This window comes from Protopterus annectens, chromosome 1.part2, assembly GCF_019279795.1.
Source record: "Protopterus annectens isolate FY-2018-M chromosome 1.part2, PAN1.0, whole genome shotgun sequence".
In the NCBI taxonomy this organism is placed as follows: domain Eukaryota; kingdom Metazoa; phylum Chordata; order Ceratodontiformes; family Protopteridae; genus Protopterus; species Protopterus annectens.
The window spans coordinates 657,472,127-657,499,487 of NC_056727.1; the positions used below are offsets into that span (position 1 = coordinate 657,472,127).

General features: G+C 46.9%; 1 protein-coding gene across 1 annotated transcript in view; it reads left to right on the plus strand.

Annotated features, from left to right (window-relative positions):
* Nucleotides 1-27,361, plus strand: part of HNRNPU (heterogeneous nuclear ribonucleoprotein U) — a 548,643-nt gene that overhangs the window by 436,304 nt on the left and 84,978 nt on the right. Inside the window, exon 12 of the mRNA XM_044058137.1 lies at nucleotides 23,476-23,705. Within this exon, the coding sequence (XP_043914072.1) occupies nucleotides 23,476-23,705 (230 nt within the window). The remainder of the gene's footprint in view (nucleotides 1-23,475; nucleotides 23,706-27,361) is intronic.

Below are 27,361 nucleotides of genomic sequence, written 5' to 3' on the forward strand. Positions count from 1 at the left end.
GCCACTCTTGGCGGGGAAACTGAGTTTAGACAGGCCTGCCACCTCTCAAGGTGTCTTCAGGCCTTCCTCTTTTTCCATTGAGGCTTTCACAAAATCTAAAGCAGCCATGAAAACAACTAAAAGACAAGCTCCACAGAGCCCCTCTCAAGGCCCCGTGCCTAAAAAACAGATGCTCAAAATGGCTGAGGGTTTGATTACTCTTATCAGGGGTTCTCAACCCCCCTCTGACAAAAGGCCCAGATTGGAGGAAGACTACCCTTCCTCAGACCAAGCCTCTATTACCTCAGAACATTCTGAGGACCAGGAATATTCATATTCCCCTTTTGAAGATTCTGATGCTGAGGAGTCCATTCCCTCTGTCCCCCCCCCCCCCCCCCGAGGACTATTCTTTTCGGGAACCCTTACATACCTTGAGGGAACACTTTCACTGGGAAGGCCAAAATTACTCAGATTCCAAGAAAAGGCTCAGGGATTTTCTCTTGCTTCCTCAGCACAGGCCTCTGGCTATCCCTCCTGTTTTGGATATGTTGGATGATGTGTACACAGAAGCCAGCCTCAACCCAGATTCTTTACCTCCAGCTCCTGTTAAACTTGACAGGTATTACCGGGTTCCTGATTCACACCAATTCCTATACAAAAGCCATGCTGCTGACACAAACTATTTCACAGGGTCCCAAGGGAATTAAGGCCTCTACTGCCAAAAACCCATTACCTTCAGAGAGAGATTCCAGAGCTTTAGAAAGGTGGGGGGAAAAGGTATACACCTTGGCCACTTTAACCATGAGGGCATTAAACTGTCAGTTCCGTATGTTAAAGTATCGACAGTTTTTGTTATCTCAGTTGAAAAGCAAAATGACACAACCTGAACAACCAGATTTAAAGGAGTTGCGGGATTTGTTGCATAGTGCAGAGCAAGTGGGTAAACATACCTTGCAATGTAGTTTTGATGCTTTAGAGGCCTCATGTAGAGCTGCTGTTACAGGGTCTGTCATACGTAGACATGCTTGGCTCAGAGCAAACCTTACCAGATCATGTCAAAGCTAAATTACTAGATGCACCTCTTCAAAAATATGTATTGTTTGTTGTGAAAGCTGAGGAGGTACTAAAGAAAATGGAGGAAAAGGCAAGATCAATGCAAACAGTGAAATATTTCCTACAGGTACAACCTCCACGATGTCCTTCAAGGATGCATCTGCAGTCCTAACAAATGGGTTGTCCTGGCCTCAGGCAGCCCTTTGGTCGGCCGGATTCCAAAGTCTGGGTCTGGCCTCGGCTGGTGTCGCACTTCACCCGACGTCATAGCTGCAGTTCTTCGGGTATAAAGGCATCAGCCGACGCCATTTTCCTCAGTCTTTCTTGCAGCGGCGCAAGCAGAAGCTGTTCGCAAGTGCCGGTCGGTCAGATCCAGAGATTTCTACTACCGAAGACTTCTAAAAAGCTAAGTACCCCGTTGGGGACTCTTTCTTGCCTCAACCGATGTCAGAAAAAGTGAATAACTGTAACTTGTGGGAAACAAATACCTCATAAAGACTTCCACTCTTACTGCCTACCTTGTTTAGGCCCAGACCACGATGTAGCAGCTTGTTTAGCCTGTGCTTCCTTCAACCGACGGACGCTTAGACGTCGGTCGGAGTTTGCAGAGGAGTTTTTCGGCTCCGCTTTTGCTTATATCATGCCGTCGGAGACTCCGACTTCACATTTAGCTAAAAAAAGTAAGGAAAAGGACCGACACTCGCGGTCCGCAGTTTCGGCCGAAACCACGGTTAAGCCAACCGCAAGTGTCTCTGCTTCGGCTGAAACAGTGTCTGCGGTTCTTCCTTCGGCCGAAAGCATGCCTCCTACTACCAAGGCCTCTTCCAGCATGGTTGAATCTGCTACTGAAATACCACCTGCTCTTAAAGTTTCTCGGGACTTATCAGGTACTATTCCCCTAGATGTATCTACTCCTGCACGTGGAGCTGCTAGGCCCCCTGCATCCATGTCAATTAAGGCCTTTGCCAGGGCTAAAACAGCTAAATCTTCCAAGACCGTGCCTACTAAAGCCCCCTCTCACAGGCCTAGCTCTAGTACTCAAGTGCTTAGTCTAGCAGAGGATCTCATTTCTTTGATCAGGGGATCCCAGTCTCACCCTGATAGGGCCTCTCAGCCCCCTCCAGAGAAGAGGCCTAGAGCAGAACCCCCTGAGCCAGTTTCTACTGATTACTCAGATGAATCAGAAAATACAAACCCTCCTGAGGGCCCTTATTCTCCATATGAAGACTCTGATGCAGAGGACTCCATTCCTTCTGCCTCTCCTCCAGAGGAATTTTCTTTTGGGGAAACCTTGCATGCTATGAGGGAACAATTTCAATGGCAGGGTCAGGATTTCTCAGACTCTAGAAAGGCTTAGGACTTTTTTGCATTTGCCACAGCACAGGCCTTTAGCCATTCCTCCAGTACTTACAGTTGTGGATGATGCATTCAATGATGCTTGTACTGCTCCTGATTCACTACCTCCGGCCCCTGCTAAGCCCGACAGATACTACAGGGTTCCGGACACACATAATCACTTGTATAAGGCTCCTTTTGCAGATCCTGAAACTATTTCACAGGGCCCCAAGGCTGTAGCAGCCACCTATGCCAAAAACCCACTCCCCTCTGAAAGGGAATCTAGGGCCTTGGAGAAATGGGGTAAAAAAGTTTATACTTCTGCTACTCTTTCGGCTAGGGCCTTAATTCCACATGATTCAGTATCAGGAATTTGTTAGATCAGTTATCTAAAAAACTGTCCTCACCTGAACCTTTAGATAGAAAGTCCCTTCAGGATATGGTACATAACATACAGCAGGTCAGTAATCATTCTTAAAATGCGGCTATGATGCACTGGAAGCCTCCTTTAGATCAGCTATGACTGGTACAATGATCAGAAGGCATGCATGGTTAAAAGAGCAGTCCTTACCAGACCATGTAAAATCAAAGCTCCTAGATGCTCCCATGGATAAACACAATTTGTTTGGCTCTCCTGCACAGCAAGTGCTGAAGAAGGTGGAAGAGAAAGCAAAATCTGTCCAGACAGTCAAGGATTTCTTACAGGTCCAGCCTCCAAGGTTTAGTAGGAACTGGCCTTCCAAGAATTGGTCCTTTCCAGACACCAACAGAGCACAGAGAGGCAGGAATAGGCGTACAAGAGGCAGAGGTCAATCCAGAGGTGCCTACAGGGGATGCCAGTGGCAGCCTAACAACCAGCGAAGTACTGCTGCAGACCCAGCCACTACCACTACCACAGGACAATCACAGTGACTTGGCTCTGAAGCCGCCTACCAGGGAACAACTAGAAGCGCCCTTAGGCGGAAAGCTAGCCTTATTCTCAGTAAACTGGCATTGCATTACAGGAGACAAATGGATTTTACAGACAATAGACAAAGGTTACAGGTTTCACTTCCATACTCTACCAAGGAAGAGAGGAATGCCAAACCTACCTCCAAATCAAATGGCAAACGCTCTAGAACAAATAGACAACTTAAAAAGGATGAGAGCTATAGAAAAGGTACTATCTATGGAACAAGGACAAGGATTTTACTCAAGACTTTTCCTGGTACCAAGGAAGGAAAATCAATGGAGACCTATTCTAGACCTGTCCGCACTGAATACATACCTCATTGTCCCAAAATTCAAAATGCTGACTCTACAGCAGCTTCTTCCCATGCTGGGCAAGGAGTCTTGGCTGGTAACTCTAGATCTCAAGGAGGCATACCTGCACGTCCCCATACGACCAAATTGCAGAAGATACCTCAGATTTCTTGCAGGATCAGAGCATTATCAATTCTCAGCATTGCCTTTGGCTTATCTACTGCAGAGTATTCATGAAATGCCTGGCATCAGTAATTGCTCATTGCAGGCTTCAGGGAATTCAAATTTACCCTTACCTGGATGACTGCCTGTTACAAGCGGACAACAAAAACAAATTAACAAAAGACTTGAAAAGGGTCATTCATCTACTGCAAGCCTTGGGATACACAGTCAATATAAAAAAGTCAAGGCTGTTGCCATCCCAAAGGATAACTTTCTTGGGTGCAGAACTGGACACATCAAATCAAATGGCATCCCTCACAGCAGAAAAACAAAAGCACCTTCCACTCTACTTCATGGCATTAACAACGCAGAACCAGCTTACAGCAAGGAAAGTCCTGCAAGCCCTGGGTTACATGGCATCCTGCATAATATTGATCCCACATGCCAGACTACATATGAGGAAGTTGCAATGGTACCTCAGGAATTTATGGTCTCAGCACAAGCACAGCCTAGAAACCCAAATTCCAATAATTCCATGCCTGAAGCAAGAATTCCGATGGTGGGCTCAGGCCTGCCAACTGAACAAAGGACTGCCCTTCCACAGCCCTCAACCAAGCCAGACTCTCACCACAGACGCCTCAGACCTCGGTTGTGGGGCACACATGCTGGACAAGTGCATACAAGGCTTATGGACACAAGACCAGCTGAACCTACATATAAACCAAAAAGAGATGCTGGCAGTAAAACTGGCAATTCAGGCATTCAGACCGTTTCTCCAACAGGGTCAGCTACTGATAAGGACGGACAACACCACAGTCATGTGGTATATCAACAAACAGGGAGGCACACATTCATATCCTCTATGCCGGATGGCAATGGATCTCTGGAATGTGGCCCTAAGCCTCAACATACAGCTCAAGGCAATATTTGTGCCAGGAAAAGAAAACATACTAGCAGACATCTTAAGCAGGACTACCACGGATGCCCACGAATGGATGCTGCATCCAGACATCTTCAAATCCATCACAAGGAAATGGGGACTACCAGAAATAGACTTATTTGCATCCCCACACAATCACCAATTAAAAAAAAAAAATTCTGCACAAGGACATACCACCCACTTGCTTGGAAGGTGGACTCACTATCTTTCAGTTGGGAAAACCTGGCAGCCTATGCATTCCCTCCTCTTCCTTTGATGCACAAGGTGCTATTGAAGATCAAAGAAGACCACCCAAAGATCATCCTGATAGCTCCAGACTGGCCGAGGCAGCACTGGTACCCACTACTGAGGAGTATGTCTCGGGAACACGCGTGGCCTCTTCCCCTGGTTCCTTTACTGCTAACACAGAACAACTACAAAACCCTGCATCCGAACCTGAAAACACTGCAGCTAGCTGCTTGGAGCATTGCATAAGACAAAATAACCCAGAATTATCTCAAAGGGTTAAAGACATTATCTTGGAAGCTCGCAGACCCTCAACAAGAAAAACTTACTCAGCAAAATGGAAAAGATATCTCTTTTGGAGTGCAGCAAAAGGACAGAATGTAGCACTGGTAAACATAGCTAACATCCTGGAATACTTAGAGCTTTTCCACAATGGCCTGTCTTACTCTTCCATTAAGATTCATGCGTCAGCTATTTCAGCAGAATACAACATGGATCCTCCAGTTTTCTCTCATCCTCTACTCAGGCAGTTTCTGAGAGGAATCAAAAATGTGAAGCCACCAAGGAAGCCACCATTACCTACATGGGACTTAAACTTTGTGCTAGAAAAGTTGACACTTCCCCCTTTTGAACCAGCAGCAACAGCAGACTTACAGTATTTATCATGGAAAACTGCTTTCCTGCTTGCAATCACTTCAGCAAGAAGGGTTTCTGAATTACAGGCATTAATGGCAGTGCAACCCTTCCTTATCTTCCATCAGGATAGTGTCCATGAGAACTAATCCTACCTTTATGCCAAAGGTGGTCTCCAGAGTATCCTTAAACCAAGCAATCCACCTACCTACATTCTTCCCCAACCCACAGAACAGGGGAGAAAGACTGCTGCATACCTTGGATGTGCATAGGCAATTGCGCTACTACCTGGACAGAACCAAGAACAATAGAAAAACTGACAAGCTTCTGGTAGCATATGCCACAGGAATGGAAGGAAAAGCAATTTCAAAACAGACAATCTCAAAATGGATAGGGAATTGCATTAGATTTTGTTATTCTTACCATGGAAAGGTGACTCCAGAAAATATCAGACCTCACTCCACAAGGGCTACAGCCACTACTACAGCTTTTTTACGAGGAGTGGCTACAAAAGACATTTTAGAGGCTGCTACTTGGAGCTCCGTGCATACATTTGCCAAGCATTATAATCTACCCTTATACTCCAGATCCCGGGCAGGTTTTGCCACTGCTGTTTTGCAAGGGATCTTAACTACACCATAATCTTGTTAGGACCTCCTCCCCCAGTGTGGCTATGGTATTCTACCCATTTGTTAGGACTGCAGATGCATCCTTGAAGGACATAGTACAGTTTTGTACCTACCATAAATGTAGATGTCCGAGAGGTATGCATCTGCAGTCAGGATTACCCACCCTCCTTCCCCTCTGTGGGGCTCCTAGGGTATTTGCCCATCTTGTAGCTAGCTGGGGGAATCTATTATGGTGTATTTGTTTGTATATATGTATATACATGTTTATTTCTATTTGCTCTCTGTTTGGAAACATTTGCATTTATCCAAATTTAGCCTTCCTAGAGGGCATCTGGGGCAAGAAACACTGAGGAAAATGGCGTCGGCTGGTGCCTTTATACCCGAAGAACTGCAGCTATGACGGGTGAAGTGCGACACCAGCCGAGGCCAGACCCAGACTTTGGAATCCGGCCGACCGAAGGGCTGCCTGAGGCCAGGACAACCCATTTGTTAGGACTGCAGATGCATACCTCTCGGACATCTACATTTATGGTAGGTACAAAACTGTACTTTTCAGCAGAAACTGGCCTTCAAAAAATTGGTCCTTTCCAGCCATGGACAGACCTCAGAGGTAGATACAGGCGCCCGAGGGGTAGAGGGCAATCTCAAGGATCATTTAGAGCCAGACAATGGCAAGCACCTACACCAAGAGGTGGAGAGGATAGATCAGTCATTCAGAAAGCAGACACAATGACTTTCCCCTTTGCATGCCAAGCAAAGCTTTAATGGCAGCACATTTAGGTGGAAAACTGGCATTATTTTCAAAAAATTGGCATATTGTCACAAAAGACAAATGGATCCTGGACATTATAGGCAGAGGCTACAGATTCCACTTTCACACCATTCCAAAAATGAGGCATGCCAAACCTGCCACAAAATCAAAGGGCAGAGGCACAAAAACAAATTTCAGCTCATGGACATGAGAGCTATTCAAGAGGTACCTGCAAAAGAACAGGGTCAAGGTTTTTATTCCAGACTATTCCTGGTACCAAGGAAGGACAAAGATTGGAGACCTGTTTTGGACCTATCCATCCTAAACACATTTACTAGTACCAAAATTCAAGATGCTCACATTACAGCAGCTTCTTTCCATGCTGGATAAGGAGTCTTGGCTGGTAATGTTGGACCTCAAGGAGGCATACCTGCATGTTCCTATCAGACAAGATTGCAGAAGATACCTCAGATTTCTTGCAGGTTCAACACATTATCAATTCTCTGCGTTGCCCTTTGGCTTATCTACTGCGCCCAGAGTGTTTACGAAATGCCTGGCATCAGCAATTGCCTTCTGCAGACTTCAAGGAATACAAATATACCCATATCTGGACGACTGCCTGATCCAAGCGGACAGCAAGCACATACTTCTGAAACACCTGGCGTTTGTAATAAAGTTGTTGAACTTTCTGGGATACACATTCAACAAAAAGAAATCAAAACTAATACTCTCTCAAGCAATAATTTTCCTGGGTGCCAGCTTGACTACAAACACCCAGATGGCCTACCTCACGCCAGAGAAGCAAGGGCAACTGTCTCAATACTTCAGAAAAATGGCAACCTTCACCAGGCTGACAGCAAGGAAAGTCCTGCAGGCTCTGGGATTCATGGCATCTTGCATCCTGCTGATCCCATGTGCAAAGCTGCATATGGGGAAACTTCAATGGTACCTAAAAAAAAGTATGGTCTCAACACAGCCAAAGTTTTGAAACAGTTATACCACTCATTCCATGTCTTCAAAAGGAATTTCTGTGGTGGGCTCAAGCATGCCAAAGAAACATAGGTCTCCCCTTCTGCATGCCTCAAGCAAATTAAATCATCACAACAGACGCCTCAGACTACGCCTGGGGGGCGCACATGACAGATTAGTGCATTCAGGGCAAATGGTCCCAAAAAGAGAAGCACCTACACATCAATCAAAAGGAAATGCTAGCAGTACAAATTGCTATGGCCTTCAAAGACCTACTGCATCCAGGCCAGCTATTGATAAGGACAGACAACACCACAGTGATGTGGTACATAAACGGGGAGGAACTCATTCATACCCCCTGTGCAGACTAGCCATGTCCCTTTGGAACACGGCTCTGGAATTGCAAATCCAACTTCAAGCACAATTCCTGCCAGGGAAGGAAAACACGCTGGCAGACAACCTAAGCAGAAATATGACAGATCCACACAAATGGAAGTTGCATCCTCAAGTTTTCGTAAAGATAATTCGGGCATGGGGACGGCCAGACATAGATCTCTTTGCTACCCACAGAAATTACCAACTGAAAAATTTTGCTCAAGGACCTATCATCCACAGGCCTGGAAAGTGGACACACTTTCTTTCAATTGGACAACATTGACAGTCTATGCCTTTCCACCTCTTCCTCTACTGCCCAAAGTTCTATTAAAAGCCAGAGCAGAGAGGCCAAAGATTATTCTCATTTCTCCAGACTGGCCAAGACAACACTGGTATCCACTCCTGAAGAGCCTGACACATTCCCCACCATGGATCCTGCCTCTAGTGCCTCTTCTATTGACCCAGCACAACTTCAGAACTCTTCATTCAGCTGAAAACCCTCAATCTAGCCGCATGGAGGATTCCTTGATTTCCCAACAGACCCTCCTCTCCAAGGAGGTACAGGATGTCATCTTGGAGGCCAGAAGACCTTCTACTAGAAAAGCCTACTCCGCCAAATGAAAACTGTCTTGTGCATGGAATCAGAAAAAGGGCCAGAATCCTTGGGTACTAAATTTACCTCAAATATTACAGTACCTAGCCGAGATGTTAAACAGTGGACTTTCCTTCTCCTCCATAAAGATCCATGCTTCAGCCATTTCTGCACAATACAACACTGATCCTCCTTTATTCTCTCATCCTCTCAAGACAGTTCCTCAGAGGGGCTAAGAATATAAAACCCCCAAGGAAACCACCAGTACCTGCTTGGGACCTCAACTTCATTTTAGAAAAACTGACCCTGCCTCCATTTGAGCCAGCTGCTTCAACAGAACTGCAATATTTGTCATGGAAAACAGCCTTCTTTTTGGCTCTCACCTCAGCACGCAGGGTATCGGAACTACAAGCCCTCATGGCTGTGCAACCTTTCATCATTTTCCATCAGGACAGAGTTTCCTTACGAACCAATCCTTCCTTTATGCCAAAGGTAGTATCCAGTGTAGCCTTGAATCAGACTATCCACTTGCCTACCTTTTATCCTAATCCACAAAACAAAGGGGAAAGACTACTACATTCCTTGGACATTCACAGACAACTTCGTTATTTGGCAGGACAAAGCCATTCAGAAAATCAGAGCAACTCTGTGTCCTATGCTACAGGTGCTCAAGGAAAGGCTATTTCCAAACAGACAGTCTCAAAATGGATAGCCCACTGCATACACTTGTTACTCATTTCATGGAAAAGCTGTTCCTGCAAGCATCAGATCTCACTCCACAAGGGCCACAGCTACCTCTGCAGCTTTCCTCAGGGGGGTTTCTACCAAGGATATTTTGGAAGCCACTTGGAGTTCTGTGCACACTTTCTCCAAGCACTATCACCTTCCACTATACTCTAAATCTAGAGCAGGCTTTGCCACAGCAGTCTTGCAGGGCATCCTTGCTCTGCCTAGTTCCACTTGGTGCCTGCCACCCCTTTTTAGCTTTGGGATTCTACCCATCTGTTATGACTGCAGCTGTATGCACGATGAACATAGTACAGTTTTGTACCTACCATAAATGTAGATGTTAGAGTGCTAATATAGCTGCAGTCCAGGTTTCCCTCCCTCCATCCCCTCTTGGGACAGGCCTTATGACAAACACCTCCTCATACAACCTGATTGGGGTATTCTTTCATGGTGTATTTGCTTGCAAACTACTGTTTTTTTGATTAAATTGCATTGCATTGCATTATTACATAAGTTTATGATGTTGTTCATCTCACATTGCTGCAGTCATAACTTGTGGGTAGTCCGCTGTCCTCGGTCGGCCCGAATACCAAAGTATTAGGCTGACGTCGGTCATGGGCGCTCAGATCTGACATCAGAGCGTTAACGTATTAAAGCGCATGACCGACGTCATATCCTCAGTCTTTTTTGCCGCATGGTCCGAAGCAGAAGCAGCATTTTGCAAGTGCCGTTCGGCGTTCTGAAATTTTTGTATTGTGAGTTTCAGACCGAAACCAAGTTGGGCTAAGTACCCGCTAGAATATTTTTGTTTTTTCTTGCCTCTGTTAATTCCGGATGTCAGAAAAAGTGAATAATTGTATTTCTTGTGGGAAACAGATACCGCATAGGGATTACCACTCTTTGTATTCCTTGTTTGGGGCCCGAGCACGACGTAGTCTGGTGTCGCTTTTGTGCTAGATTTAATAAGCGCACCATTAAACGTAGGTTAGATTGCGCTAGGCTTGTCTTGATGGCGGTGTAATTACAATATGCCGTCGGATCCTCCGACACCCGCTACCGCGAAGAAGCGCAAAGACAAATCATTAAAGTCCAAGCAGGATGACTCGTCCGTTCCGGACGCCGGTTCTTTAGAAACTACGGTGGATTCTGTTGATCCGGCCGAGGTTTCAACTGAGTCTCAGGGGAAGACGTTACTTTTGCAAGATGTGGCCTCTCAGGAGTCAGGTCAGGCTGAGGGGGCCTCTCAGGTTGCTGTACTCCCTTCTTTGCCTAAGGTGGTTAGGCCTTCTCCTTCTGTCTCTAAGGTTTGCCTTCCACAGGTGTCAGTCCTAGTTCTGTAGGTTCAGTGCCTAAAAAACACATGCTTAAAATGGCAGAAGATTTAATTTCCTTAATCAGGGGTTCTATGCCCCCTCCTGATAAGAGGCCTAGAGTGGAGCCAGAGGTGGAAAGTTTGGAGCAGGCTTCAGATTACTCAGAGTCTTCAGCTGAAGACATTCAGGATTTTCCTCCTTATTCTGATTCAGACGCAGAGGATTCCAGTCCTTCTGCTTCTCCTCCAGAGGATTTTTCCTTTTCAGAAACCCTGCATTCTATGAGGGAGCATTTTAAATGGGAAGGTCAGGATTTCTCAGATTCCCGTAAGAGGCTTAGGGAATTTCTGTTTTTACCACAACATCGGCCCTTGGCTATACCTCCTGTTTTGGATGTTGTTCAAGACGTATTCCCTGAGGCTTCCCTTAATCCAGACTCTTTGCCCCCTGCGCCAGTTAAACCAGATAGGTATTAGAGTGCCTGAGGCTCATAAATATCTGTACAAGAGCCCTAGGGCTGACCCAGAAACTATTAGCCAGGGGCCTAAGGGTGTCAGGACTTCTGTTGTAAAGAATCCAGTTCCTATGGATAAGGATTCTAGAGCTTTGGATGGGTGGGGTAAGAAAGTGTATACCTCTTCCACTTTAGCAATGAGGGCTTTGAATTGCCAGTTTCATATGTTGAAGTACCAGAATTTTCTCCTTACTCAGTTAAAATCTAAAGTGGATGCTTTGGCAGAGGGCATAGAGTGTAAGGAATTTCAGGATTTGGTACATGCCTCTGATCAGGTGGGTAAGCATTCTTTGCAGTGTGGTTTCGATGCTTTACAGGCTTCTTCCAGGGTGGCTGCCACTGGTTCAGTTATTCTCAGGCACGCCTGGCTTAAGGATCAGAATTTGTCAGAGCATGTTATAGCTAGGATTTTAGATGCTCCTTTGCAGTCTGAAGTTTTGTTTGGTTCTCCTGTGGAGTCTGTCTTGAAGAAAATGGAAGACAAGGCTAAGTCTATGCAGACTGTTAAAGATTTTTTGCAGGTGCAGCCCCCTAAGTTTAGCAGGAATTGGCCTACTAAGGGTTGGACTTACCCTTCTGATTTGCAGTCTAGGGGTAGATCTAGACGTGGTAGGGGCAGAGCTCAGAGTTCTTTCAGGCCTAGAACGTGGAGTTCACCAGCACAATCTACAGGTGAGGGCAGGGGCCAGTCCTTTCGTAAACAGGCCCAATGACCTGCATCTTCAGCTGCCAGATCCTTCCTGTCTGGCAGCTCCTTTGGGAGGAAAGTTGGCACTCTTCAAGCAAAATTGGCTTTTAGTCACCCAGGACAAATGGGTGTTTGACATTATAGACCGGGGCTACAAGTTTTATTTCCACACATTTCAAAGGCATGCCAGACGTTCCTCCTCAGCAAAGGGTAGGGGCTCACAAACAGATTTCTTTACTTCTTCAAATGGGGGCTATACAGCAGGTCCCTCTGTCAGAAGTGGGCCTAGGATTTTACTCTCGCCTATTTCTTGTACCAAAGAAAGGAAACACTTGGAGGCCGATTTTGGATTTATCTATCCTCGACACATACCTGGACATTCCAAAATTCAAAATGTTGACGTTGCAACAACTTCTGCCTCTGTTGGGCAAAGATCACTGGATGGTAACTCTGGATCTCAGAGGCTTATCTTCATGTTCCTATCAGGCCCAGTTGCAGGAGTTTCCTGCGTTTTCGGGCTGGGACTTTACATTATCAGTTCTCTGCATTGCCCTTTGGCTTATCTACTGCGCCCAGGGTATTCACAAAAGTTCTGGCTCCAGTGATAGCCTTCTTCAGGTTAAGAGGAATACAAATTTATCCTTATTTGGACGATTGCCTGATTCTTGCTCAAGACAAGCACGAGCTTCTTCACCATCTACAGTATGTTATGACAGTGTTAAGGTGCCTAGGGTATTCTGTGAACGAAACAAAGTCCAGTCTAGTACCCTCTCAGGAAATGTGCTTTCTGGGTGTGAGACTGAATAGCTTCCCAGATGGCCTTTTTGACCCCGGACAAGCAAAAGAATCTTACACTTTACTTCCATCAATTGTCTCTACGGTCCAGGCTGACTGCAAGGACAGTCCTTAAAGCCTTGGGGTTCATGGCATCTTGTATTCTGGTGCTTCCCAATGCCAAACTGCATATGAGGAAGCTACAATGGTATCTCAAAAATGTATGGACACAACACTGCCACGATCTGGACACTGTCATTCAGATAATACCTTGCATTCAAAAGGAATTTTTGTGGTGGGCTCAGGAATGTCACCTAAACAAGGGACTCTCTGTGACCCGACCAGAGGCGAGTCAGATCTTAACGACAGATGCCTCGGACAAGGCTTGGGGAGCACACCTCAATGGAATATGGGTTCAAGACACGTGGCCTGCCAGACTTCAACATTTACATATCAACTTGAAGGAGATGTTAGCAGTCCAGTTTGCATTGATGGCTTTCAAGGATTTACTTCTCCCAGGGCAAGTGTTGATTCAAACAGACAACACAACTGTCATGTGGTACATCAACAAGCAAGGGGGGGAACCCATTCGTACCCTCTTTGCAGGCAAGCTATGATTTTGTGGGAGACTGCTCTCAGTTTGCACCTCACTCTTCAGGCAAGGTTTCTGCCAGGAGCACAGAACTCCTTAGCAGATGTTTTGAGCAGACAGATAGTGGATCCCCACGAGTGGAAGTTGGATCCTCATGTATTTCGACAGTTGACAGTGATATGGGGGACTCCAGACATAGATCTGTTCGCTTCTCCACTAAATTTCCAGGTGCCAAAGTTTTGCACAAAGATGTTTCATCCCACAGCTTGGAAAGTGGATGCTCTATCATTCAGTTGGAGCAACCTTCACGTCTATGCCTTTCCGCCTCTGCCTCTCCTTCCAAAGGTACTCTTGAAGGTCAGACAAGACAAGCCCTCCATGATTCTAATAGCTCCAGATTGGCCTCGACAGCACTGGGTACCCTCTGCTGAGGAGTTTAGTACGGGAACCTCCTTGCCCTTTGCTTTCGATTCCACATCTTTTGACTCAGGAGGGCAATCCTTTCCTCTGTCAGGATTCAGTCCCTGCATCTAACAGCCTGGCATATTCTGATGTCCTTCATGGATGCATCTGCAGTCATAACAACTGGGTTGTCCTGTCGTCAGGCAGCCCTTCGGTCGGCCGGATTCCAAAGTCCGGGTCCGGCTTCGGCTGATGTCGCACTTCACCCGACGTCATCTCTGCTGGTCTTCGGGTATAAAGGCATCAGCCGACGCCATTTTCCTCAGTCTTTCTTGCGCGTGGCGCAAGCAGAAGCTGTTCGCAAGTGCCGGTCGGTCAGATCCAGAGATTACTACTACGAATACTACTTGAAGACTTCTAAAGCTAAGTACCCGTTGGGGACTCTTTCTTGCCTCAGCCGATGTCAGAAAAGTCAATAACTGTTTAACTTGTGGGAAACAAATACCTCATAAAGATTTCCACTCTTACTGTTTGCCTTGTTTAGGCCCAGACCACGACGTAGCAGCCTGTTCGGCCTGTGCTTCATTCAACCGGAACGCTTAGGCGTCGGTCGGAGTTTGCTGAACAGTTTTCGGCTCAGATTTTGCGTACATTATGCCGTCGGATCCTCCGACTACCCAAATTGTTAAAAGCAAGAAAAAGACCGACACTCGCGGTCCGCGGTTTCGGCCGAAACCATGGTTAAGCAAACCGCGAGTGTCTCTGTTTCGGCTGAAACCGAGAAAACTGATCAAAGTACAGCTGAATCAATGACTACTACTGAGGTTCCTACTACCTTACTTGAATCGGCCTCAGAAATTTTACCTACACCTGTGGTTACTAGTGACTTATCAGACACCATTCTTTTGGATGTCTCTACCCCAGCACGTGGTGCTGCTAGGCCTCCTGCAGCCATGTCTATTAAGGCCTTTGCCAGGGCTAAAGCAGCCAAATCTACTAAATCAGTGCCTGTTAAACCCCCCTCAACCAGGCCCTCGTCTAGTTCACAAATGCTTACTCTGGCAGAAGATTTAATATCCTTAATTAGGGGATCTCAATCTCACCCAGACAGGGCCTCTCAGCCCCCAGAAAAGAGACCTAGAGCAGAGCCCCCCGAGCCTGTGTCCTCTGATGATTCTGCGGATGACTCTGATATTGCATACCAGCCAGAGGCTCCCTTCTCCAATTATGAAGACTCAGATGCTGAAGAATCCATTCCAGCAATTCTCCTTTGGGGAAACCTTGCATGCCATGCGAGAACAATTCCAATGGCAGGAACAGGATTTCTCAGATTCCAGAAAAAGACTTAGGACTTTTCTGCATCTTCCACAACACAGGCCCTTAGCTATACCTCCTGTCCTCCCTGTTGTGGACGATGCATTTAATGCAGTCTGCACTGCACCAGATTCCTTACCTCCAGCCCCTGCCAAACCAGATAGATTTTACAGGGTACCAGACACGCATCATCACCTATACAAGGCCCCACTTGCAGACCCCGAAACTATATCCCAGGGGCCTAAGGCAGTAGCCTCGACCACAGCAAAAAACCCTATTCCTTCTCAAAGGGAAGCCAGGTCTTTAGATAGATGGGGCAAAAAATTTACACCTCAGCTACTCTCTCAGCTAGAGCATTAAACTGTCAGTTTCACATGATACAATACCAAGAGTTTATGCTTGATCAGTTAACTAAAAAGCTATCCTCTGATGACTCTATAGATAAGAAATATGTATTAGAAATGGTAAATAACATACAACAGGTTAGTAACCATTCCTTAAAATGTGGCTATGATGCACTGGAGGCTTCATTTAGATCAGCCATGACTGGCACAGTGATAAGAAGACATGCATGGCTGAAGGAACAGGTCTTACCGGATCATGTTAAAGCTAAGTTATTAGATGCTCCTATGGATAAGGCCAGTTTGTTTGGTACACCTGCCCAGCAGGTAATGAAGAAAGTGGAAGAAAGGGCAAAATATGTACAAACAGTTAAAGATCAGCCCCCAAGGTTCAGCAGGAACTGGCCTGCCAAAAATTGGTCCTTTCCTGACTCCACAAGATCCCAAAGGGGCAGGAATAGACACTCCAGAGGCAGAAATCAACCCAGAAGGGGTGCCTACAGAGGACGACAGTGGCAAGGTAATAACAGAGGCACAGACACAGCCACTACCACTACAACAGCACAAGCACAATGACTTGATTCTTACTCAGCCTACCAGGGAACAAATAGCAGCACCATTAGGCGGAAAATTAACCTGATTTTCAAAGAACTGGCACTATATCACAACAGACAAGTGGATTTTGCAAACCATAGACCAAGGTTACCGGTTCCACTTCCACACTTTACCAGTCAAGAGGAATGCCAAACCTGCCTCCAAATCAAAAAACAGAAGCTCTACAGCAGATAATGCAATTAACAAAGATGAGAGCTGTGGAAAGAGTACCAATAACAGAACAAGGCAAAGGATTCTACTCCAGACTATTCCTAGTTCCAAGAAAGGAAAAAAGTTGGAGACCTATTACCTTAAATACATACATCATTGTCCCATAATTCAAAATGCTGACCCTACAGCAACTTCTTCCCATGCTGGGCAAGGAGTGTTGGCTGGTAACTCTAGATCTCAAGGAGGCATACCTGCACGTCCCCATTCGACCAATTTGCAGAAGATACCTCAGATTTCTTGCAGGATCAGAGCACTATCAATTCTCAGCATTGCCCTTTGGCTTATCTACTGCGCCCAGAGTATTCACAAAATGCCTGGCATCAGTAATCGCCCACTGCAGACTACAGGGAATCCAAATTTACCCATACCTGGACGACTGCCTGCTACAAGGGGACAACAAAAGCAAGCTGACAACAGATTTACAAAGGGTCATTTACTTGCTACAAGCACTGGGATACACAGTCAATTTACAAAAGTCAAGGCTGATACCATCCCAAACAAGGACATTCTTGGGCGCGGAATTGGACACAGTAAAACAAATGGCATTCCTAACTGCAGAAAAACAAAAAGAACTTCCTCTTTATTTCTTGGCACTAAGACAAAACAAGCTAACAGCAAGAAAAGTTCTGCAGGCCTTGGGCTTCATGGCATCATGCATAATCTTGGTTCCACATGCCAGACTACATATGAGGAAACTACAGTGGTACCTAAAGAATTTATGGTCCCAACACAGGCACAGCCTAGAAGCAGAAATTCCACTAATCCCATGCCTAAAACAGGAGTTCCTATGGTGGGCTCAAGCATGCCAGTCAAACCCAGGCCTACCCTTTCACAACTATCAAGCAAGCCAAACCATCACAACAGACGCCTCAGACCTAGGATGGGGGGCTCACATGCTGGACAAATGCGTACAAGGATTGTGGACACAGGACCAGCTTCACCTGCACATCAACCTAAAAGAAATGCTGGCAGTAAAACTGGCAATCCAGAAATTCAGACCATTTCTCAAAGAAGGCCACTTGATGATAAGGACAGACAACACCACAGTCATGTGGTACATCAACAAACAGGGAGGCACTCATTCATACCCCTATGCAGAATGACTTTGGACCTTTGGAACCTGGCACTCAGCTACAACATCCAGTTACAGGCAATATTTGTACCGGAAAGGAGAATACTCTAGCAGACATGTTAAGCAGAACCACCTCGGATGCTCACGAATGGATGCTACACCGGACATCTTCAAGACCATCTCAAAGAAATGGGAATGCCACAGATAGATCTATTCGCTTCCCCTCTCAATCACCAGCTCAAAAAATTCTGCACAAGGACTTTCCACCCACTTGCATGGAAAGTGGATTCGCTCTCCTTCAGCTGGAAAGATCTGACAGCATATGCATTCCCACCTCTTCCCTTGATGCACAAGGTATTACTAAAAATCAAGGAGGAACGTCCAAGGATAATCCTGATAGCTCCAAACTGGCCAAGACAACACTGGTACCCATTGCTGAGGAGCATGTCTCGGGACAAAATGTGGTCAATACCCCTGATGCCTTTGATGTTAACTCAGAACAACTACAGCATCATGCATCCAAACCTAAAAACTTTGCAACTGACTGCATGGAACATCACATAGCAGCAACTAATCCAGAACTTTCCCAAAGGGTTAAAGACATGATCCTTGAAGCCCGCAGACCTTCAACAAGAAGGAACTATGCAGGAAAATGGAAAAGGTTTGTCATTTGGAGTGCTGAAAGAGGAAAAGATGTGTCGAATATAGATATTGCTAACATTCTGGAGTATTTGGCAGAGCTTCTACATACAGGCCTGTCCTATTCCTCCATCAAGATACATGCATCAGCTATTTCAGCAGAATACAGCTTTGATCCACCTGTCTTTTCACATCCTTTACTCAGGCAGTTCCTCAGAGGGATCAAGAATGTAAAACCTCCTAGGAAACCACCATTGCCAACTTGGGATTTGAACTTTGTGCTAGAAAAATTGACACTCGCACCTTTTGAACCAGCAGCAACAGCAGAACTACAGCATCTATCATGGAAAACTGCTTTCCTACTGGCAATAACCTCAGCAAGGAGGGTTTCTGAACTTCAGGCCCTAATGGCAGTACAACCCTTCCTAATCTTCCACCAAGATAGTGTCCATGAGGACTAACCCTACATTTATGCCTAAGGTGGTATCCAGAGTGTCTTTAAACCAGGCAATCCACCTACCTACCTTCTTCCCCAACCCACAAAACAGAGTGGAAAGAATGCTGCATACCTTGGATGTACATAGACAGCTGCGCTACTACCTGGACAGAACAAAAAGTAACAGAAAAACTGACCAGCTTTTTGTAGCCTATGCAACAGGAAGGGAAGGAAAAGCTATTTCCAAACAGACAATCTCCAAATGGATAGGAAATTGCATACGATTCTGTTACTCCTTTCATGGAAAACCAATTCCACAGAACATAAGGCCTCATTCTACAAGGGCAACAGCCACTACCACAGCCTTCTTACGAGGAGTGGCAACCAAGGACATCATTGAGGCGGCTACTTGGACCTCCGTGCATACATTTGCCAAGCATTATAATTTACCTCTGTATTCCAGATCCCGAGCAGGGTTTGCCACTGCTGTACTGCAAGGGATCCTAACCACACCATAATCTATTCTTCCTCCTCCCCTAGTTGGCTATGGTATTCTACCCAGTTGTTATGACTGCAGATGCATCCATGAAGGACATAGTACAGTTTTGTACCTACCATAAATGTAGATGTCCGAACTGGATAGCATCTGCAGTCAGGATTACCCTCCCTCCTTCCCCTCTGTGGTACTCCTAGGGTATTTTCCCTCCTAATAGCTAGCTGGTGGGGGGGAATCTCTTATGGTGTATTTGTTTGTATATATGTACATACATGCTTATTTTTTGTGTTTGCCTTTTATTTTTTTTTTTGGAAACATTGGCATTTATCCAAAATTTAGCCTTCCAAGAGGGCAACTGGCATCTGGGGCAAGAAACACTGAGGAAAATGGCGTCGGCTGATGCCTTTATACCCGAAGACCAGCAGAGATGACGTCGGGTGAAGTGCGACATCAGCCGGACCCGGACTTTGGAATCCGGCCGACCGAAGGGCTGCCTGACGACAGGACAACCCAGTTGTTATGACTGCAGATGCTATCCAGTTCGGACATCTACATTTATGGTAGGTACAAAACTGTACTTTCTAGAACCTGGAGGGTCGCAGCTTCCTCAACAAGTTTTGAATGTTATTTTGGAGGCCAGAAGGCCTAGTACAAGGAAAGTTTATGCTGATAAATGGAGGAGATTTTTTATTTGGAGCAAAGCAAAGAGCTTTGATGTTTCCAGGCCTGATTTGAGTGTTTCTCCAATATCTTACAGAATTATTAGACAAGGGTTTGTCTTTCTCCTCTGTAAAAGTTCATGCTGCAGCCATTTCTGCTCACTATGACTGTGACCCACCATTATTTCTCTCATCCTTTGTTTAAACAATTCCTTAGAGGGGCAAAGAACATAAGACCCCCGCGTAGAGCTCCTACTCCTGCCTGGGATCTCAATTTTGTGTTGGAAAAACTTACTTTACCTCCTTTTGAACCTGCAGCTACGGCTGAGTTAAAGTTTTTGTCGTGGAAGACTGCTTTTTTGTTGGCCATTACGTCTGCTAGTAGGGTTTCTGAATTACAGGCTCTAATGGCAGTTGAACCATTCCTAATTTTTCATAAGGATAGGGTATCTCTGCGTACTAACCCTACTTTTATGCCTAAAGTGGTTTCAAATGTGGCCTTGAACCAATCTATTCATTTGCCTACTTTTTATGCAGATCCCCAAAATAAAGGGGAGAAAATTTTGCACACTTTGGATATTCACAGGCAGTTGCGTTATTATTTGAGCAAGACTAAAGGGTTCAGACAGTCTCAGCAGTTGTTTGTTTCTTTTGCTTTGGGTTCTTAGGGGAAACCTGTTTCAAAACAAACTATTTCTAAGTGGATTGGCCATTGTATTGCTTTTTGTTATTCTCATCATGGTAAGGAGATTCCGGCTGGAATCAGACCTCACTCCACTAGGGCTACTGCCACTTCTACTGCTTTTTTAAGGGGGGTAGCTACTAAAAATATTTTGGAAGCAGCTACTTGGAGTTCAGTGCACACTTTTTCTAAACATTACCATCTTCCTCTTTATTCCAAATCTAGGGCTGGATTTGCCACTGCAGTCTTACAGGGCATTTTGGCAGCTCCCAATGCTTTATGATTTTGCCAGCCTCCCTTTGCCTCTGCTTTGGGATTCTACCCACAAGTTATGACTGCAGCAATGTGAGATGAAGAACATAGTACAGTTTTGTACCTACCATAAATGTAGATGTTCGAAGATCCACATTGCTGCAGTCCAATTTACCCTCCCTCCTTCCCCTCTGTAGTTTGGAGTGGTTGTATGGTTTGGGTTGTAGCTGTTCTTTGTACATGGCTTTTGGGAGTTATTCTGTTTTTGGCTGTGGCCTTTCTTTTTAGGGCCTTCTGACATCTGGGGCAAGAAAAGACTGAGGATATGACGTCGGTCATGCGCTTTAATACCTTGACGCTCTGACGTCAGATCTGAGCGCCCATGACCGACGTCAGCCTAATACTTTGGTATTCGGGCCGACCGAGGACAGCGGACTACCCACAAGTTATGACTGCAGCAATGTGGATCTTCGAACATCTACATTTATGGTAGGTACAAAACTGTACTTTTTGCCTTCCTTCTGGGGGCACCTGACATCTGGGGCAAGAAAAACTGAAGAAAATGGCGTCTGCTGGTTCTTATACCCCTGCCGCACTGACGTCAAGGGAAGAAGCGACGACCACCGACGCCGGACCTAGACTTTGGAATTCGGCCGACCGAGGACCCGCCTGACGGCAGAATAACCCATCTGTTATGACTGCAGCTGTATTAGCACTCTAACATCTACATTTATGGTAGGTACAAAACTGTACTGTGTGATGACTGCAGTAGGGTATACACTCTAGCATCTACATTTATGGTAGGTACAAAACTGTACTTTTCACCCCTTTTAACAGCAGTACTACTAAAAGCCATAGAATCTGTTCTTTTTTTTTGTTAGAGTGAAGTGCTTTGTTTGATCCATTCTTGGGACAAGCAATATCGAGACCTGTTCTCAACTTTAGGACCAAGTATTTACTCTGCATTCAAGGTGTTAAATGCTCTCTTGCAACTCTCCACAGTTCCTAGGTTCTGCAGGTGACTGGACATGGAAGTGGGCCTTCCTGAGGTCTACTGTCTTCAAACGTTATAGTTGGCACCCAAGGCCTGTAATGGGGGCTGTCAATTACCAGTTTATTGCCTTACTGTGGCTACTGCATCCAAAGTTTTATAATGGTCTAGCACTAGTGCTATGTCTTTGCAACACAAAGTGAGGCTGCATTTGCCTTTATCTCCACAATTGCCTGATTTAGGTACAGTCTGTAAGTGGAACAGAGGGCAATGAATTATGCTCTTAGACTACTGCAAGAGACTGGGTTTTGTCCCTCGAGTAAAAGTATGTCTGTTACCATCCAGAAAGGTGGTATTTTTGGCACCTTCCTCAGCACCAGCCCAAAGGATAGTCACTCTGCTAGCCGGACTGCACTTAAGAAAACAAGTGGTTTCTAAAATGGACTTTTGAACAGCAGTCCAGCTTCCCAGTTCTGCCATGTGAAAAAGAACTGGAATGGTTGGTATACCAGATCAAAAAAGGTAAAAACATCCAACATCACCCCACAAACCAGGCCATGACTTCTGACATGGCATGTGGTGCACGTGCGTTGGATCTCGGAGCAAGGCACCTGGAGTCTCAGGGAAGCAAAACTATACAAGCCCAAGCAACAGTGGCAGCTACTTGAGGTCAGTTTTCAGGGCTGTCTGGAAATCCATGGCACTACATGTCCGAACAGCAGCACTCCACTGGTCTTAAGACTGCAAAGGTGGCAAGAGTGTTGAGAATGGGCCCTGTACTATCTCAACTTTACAGGGAATATCAGGAGACTAACTCAGATGCTGGACATGTATCACAAAGATAGCTGTACCAGAGATTAAGGTAGCAAAAAGCCACTTCCGAGGCTCTTGATAGAAATGTCTTCTGCCTAAATGGATGGCGCAGTGGTGCAGCGGTAGCATTGTCGCCTCACAGCAGGAGGTTCTCTGGTTCAATTCTCTGCTAGGGTGCCTTCTGTGTGGAGTCTGCATGTCCTCCCTGAATTCTTGTGGGTTTCCTCTGGGTGCTCCGGTTTCCTCCCACATTACAAAGACCTGCATCTGGAGCATTTCTCCCCAGGCCTCCGCTGAAAATTGGCTTTGTTCCAAGTCAGACTTTCCCGGTTAACAAATGTTAAATAAAATACAGACTTGTCGGTGTGTGCTTTCCTTCCTTTGTCTCTGCTTCCTAGTGTAGTTCAGAAATTGGATAGTCCAGCAATGATTTTTGCTACATTCTGACCCGGGCCGCACTGGTTGTGCCACCTGTAAAAAATCTTAAATGCTGCTTGAGCATGTGAACTACTCCATTGTTCAGATTCTCCAGGAAGGGCTTGTGTTCCAGTTGCCTAAGGCTGTATCCCTGGGGCAAGCTAAAATGGCCATACCTTGACGCAAGTATGGCTCCTCCCTGTTTGGGAGAGAGCAAGATGGTACTAGTTAACGCCACCTATATACATGAGAATGTCTGGTAAGGCACTGTCTGCCTGGTTATGGGGAAAGCAAGCTCAACTCTGAAAGAAAGGCCAGATACCAGACTAACAGTAGCAGAGATCTGTACAGGTTGACTAATAATGACCACACACTTGTGTCTACAGTTGTAATACGTTGTCTGCAGATCTATACTTTTTCTGGGTTTGTCATCTTGAGCACTCTAGTAAAACTGAGAATCGAATAGAGTTCTGAAAATGGGAGGTGCTCCACACCCCAAATTTGTAGAGTGAATTGTGCAGGTTGTAGCATACCACTTGGAATGTTCTGGCAAATTAGCCAATCAGTGTAAAAAAAAATGTATGGTTGGAGTGTTTTTCTGTATAAAAATTAAACTGCACTTGTGACACTTCTATCTTTAGGTCCTGGAGGAAACCGGGGTCCTGGAGGAAACCGTGGTGGATTTAACAGAAGAGGTGGTTATATGCCACAGAGAGGAGGTGGTGGTGGAGGTGGCAGTGGATATCCTTATATGCGAGGAGGTGGTGGCGGTGGATATCCCAGCAGAGGGGGCTATGTACCTAGAGGGAGCTCCAACAGAGGAAACTACAACACAGGTGGTGTAATGCCTAGCAGAGGGAACTACAGTCAGGTAAGAGTCCTTTATTTGTACCTTTATACTTTCTGTAATGTATTTTTTTAGGTATCAATTTATAGGCTCAGCCTTGATCATATTGCTGGACCTGTAAACCTGAAAATTTTACATGTGACTGTCAAATGTTTAGAATAATTGATATTGAAATGTGCAATCACTTGATCTGAAGTAGGATATTCATTTGTCTGCAACCTGTGGGTTATGGATCCGATATCGGATCCGAACCGGCATGGTTTTCCAGCTATGGATCCAAGCTCTCAGCTCCTCCCCTCACCCATAATGCCCTGCTCTACCCTCATGACCCCAGATCTTGTTTGCCGCGCTGGTAACTGGATGTGGGTACATAGCTCTCAGCTAAGTGAACTCTTTTCTTGTTTAAAAATAGAGAATTTTTTGATTCTTTGACTAAATTTGTGTGAAAGTATTAGGTTTCCCTTTAATATAGACTATTTTGAGTTTATTTTAAGTTAAAGTAAATAATTTTTATTCCCTCCCCTCGCTGTTGCGTAGAGTGTGTGTGTAGGCCTGTGTGTTTTTTGTTGTTTAAGTTACTTTCTGTAACTTCAGGTATTATAGATTATGGCTGACCAGCCTAAATCTATATTTTCGAAATGCTCCGAGTGTGGCCATAAGCTCTCACCGGCTGATGGCCACACTCGGTGTGTTAAGTGTCTTGGGGTTGAACACCTCACATCTGGTTGTTCCATTTGTGCAGGGTTCAACCCCAGGGCACTGAGGGAGCGGAGGTCCAAGCTGGTCTTGGCGGGTCTTTTACCGCCAGACTCGGCTCCGGCCTCCGCTCCTTCGGGGACTACTGTGCCTGCAGTTGTTCCCCCTGTGGCACCCCCTCCTGCTCCTGGGACTCAAACTCCCGCTTCTGGAGAGGAGAGGATGCTGCTAAAGGACCGGAGGAGAAGCACCAAGCGGCGGGCGAGACCTCTGTTTCGCCCGCCAGCCAAGCGGCTTCTCCCCCGGCTCCGTTGTCTGTTCGGTCTCCTCCTTCTTGGCTCCGGTCCCCTGTGTGCTTCTCACCGGGTCCTGAGGAGGAGGAGACCCGATCTCCGTCGAGGCTATCGAGGAGGCACTCCAGGCCTACCTCGGTAGCCTCTTGAGATCTACCCATAGCCTTTCTGATGCTGATCTGGACCGGATGATGAGAAGGTTCATCCAGGCCCAGATGCAGATGGGAGTGCTCTTGCCTCCCCCCCCCTCCGGGGGGGAGCTCAACACCCTTTTTTTAAGCCTATTGCTCCTTCTCCGACCCACTATCCGGGTTCGGAGCAACTGGAGCCGAGCAGCTTCGGAGCCGGGAAGGTCGGAGCCGATAGTACTTGGTACCGGACACGACCCTGCCCTCGAGTGCGTCGGACCCGATCTCTCGGAGCCTGGATCCGAGCTTCGGATCCGGGGGGATCAGTGCTCCTTCGGCGCAGTCTGTGTCGGAGCGCACTGTCCCTTCGGATCCGAGTGCTTCGGCGCCGGCTCCAATCCACTCTTCGGATCCGAGGGGGAGCCGATTGTCGGATCCTTTGGTCGAGGTCGGCTCCCCTTCGGCCTTTGATGTAGTGGAGAGGGCTCTGTTGAGGGTCTCCGGACCCCGGCACTTGCCGGCTCCGTCCCGCGCTCCCTCTGCACTGGGCCAGGCTTCCACCATCCGGCCCCTGGGACAGCCCGTTTCTGTGCCCCAAGTTGCTCCTATGGAGCAAATTGCTGCTTGCGAGGACTCCTCTGACAGCCCCCCAGAGGAGGCTCCTCGCAAGCATACGTGCAAAAGGAGGCACATTGACTCCCGGGAGTCTCTCACAGAAGACACGGACTTGGAGGAAGGGGAAGGCTCCCCACGGTCACCCCCCGAGGATGTCTCCTTTGGAGACATCATGGAAATGCTCCGTATTAGGGGTGGTCTGCCCCAAGTCTTCCTCGGACGAGTCCGTGTTCTTGGAGGCATTTGAAACGGGCCCGTCTACCTCTTTGGTGTCCCCCTGCCGACCCCTGGTGGACCTTATTACCACCAGGGCGTGGAAGGAACCGGACACCGTGGAGCCAATTCCCAAAAGACCGGATAGGATCCTTAGTCCGCCCTCCGACAGGACCCATTGGAGTAAGGGGCCTCCTGTAGATGCCATGTTGATGGCGGCCACAAAGAGGGAACTGGCTCAGGAGAGTCCCTCAGTCCACCCACCGAGCAAGGAGTCTCGGATGATGGACCGCTTGGGGAAGCGGATGTTCAGTTCGGCTACCTTCTCGGTAAGGGCGCTGAACTATTTGGCACATGTTATTCGGATGCAGCGAGATCTTATTAAGGAATACGCTGCATCCCCCCGAGTCCATTTCGGAGGAGGACAGAGTTCTGCACTCCACCAAAATGGCCACTCTTAGGTCAGTTACAAATACTTCTATGCGGCTACTCTCCCATGCAACGGAGGCGCCGCTAGAGCTCGGGACAGGACTGGTCACTAGACGCCAGGCCTGGCTCCGTCGCGATTTTTGAGCCCTTCAAGGCGTCGTTTGCGAACGCCTTTGATGGTTCTGCTCTGTTTGGCAAGACCGTTCGCGACGTTGACCCAGAGCGAGAAGGACGGAAGACGCTGTCTGCCGTCGGAATCCGCTTCTCTGCACCCCAGAGGCCCTATTCTAGGAACCAAAAGGGTCAGAAGAAGATGTGGTTCCGGAAGTCGCAGCAGTCCCAGCCTGCTCCGGACAACCAGTCCTTCCGTGGCAGAGGAGGACAAGGAGGACGCCGCCCTAGAGGCAGAGGGGCTCCCAGAAACTTCGGGTCCAGGGAACCTTTCTCTGAACGGCCCGCAGCAACCCTGAGGGGTTGCTCGACTGCTCCACTCTGGGGGGAGTCGGGGGACGGTTTTTTGGGCTCCCAGCGGCATGGGAGGCCATGACATCGGTGCGCTGGGTTCTCCAAATCATATCCAGGGGATATCGCATTCCTTTCCTTCACCTTCCAAAGTTGAAGTCCCTCCCAGACGTCCCACCCGGTCAACGGGAGGCCGCTTTGGCAGAAATTGGCCATCTGCTAAAGAAAAGAGCCATCCAGCCCGTTGCCCCAGACCAGATCGGAGCAGGGCTCTACTCCAGATTCTTTTAGTGCCAAAAGACGGGGAACTAAGATCAATCCTAGACCACTCTCTCTTGAATCTGTCAGTCCCCAAAGAAAGATTCGAATGGTCACTCTGCAATCTATTCTCCCCTTCTGGGAGAAAATCACTGGATGTGCTCGATAGATCTCAAGGACGTACTACCACATTCTGATGGACAGGCTCCAGGAGGTTTCTCCGCTTCGGCTGGGAGCCAGTCACTACCAGTTCGGGTCCTTCCCTTTGGTCTCACCACAGCCCCAGGGTGTTCACCAAAGTACTAGCAGTGGTAGCGGCCCACCTGAGGCTTCAGGGGTGCAGGTCTTTCCCTACCTGGACGACTGGCTCCTTACCGCCCCAACAAGGCATCTACTTCTCTTGGCGAGACTCCTTTCTCCATCTTGCTCCATCTCTGGGCATCACAATAAATACAAAAAGTCCAACCTGGCCCACACAGCTCTTAGATTTCATAGGGGCCAGACTAGACACAAGGAGTTCTGAGCCTTCCTCACTGCGGACAGAGTTCTAAATCTGCAGCTCCAGGTGCGGGCCATTCTCCATTCA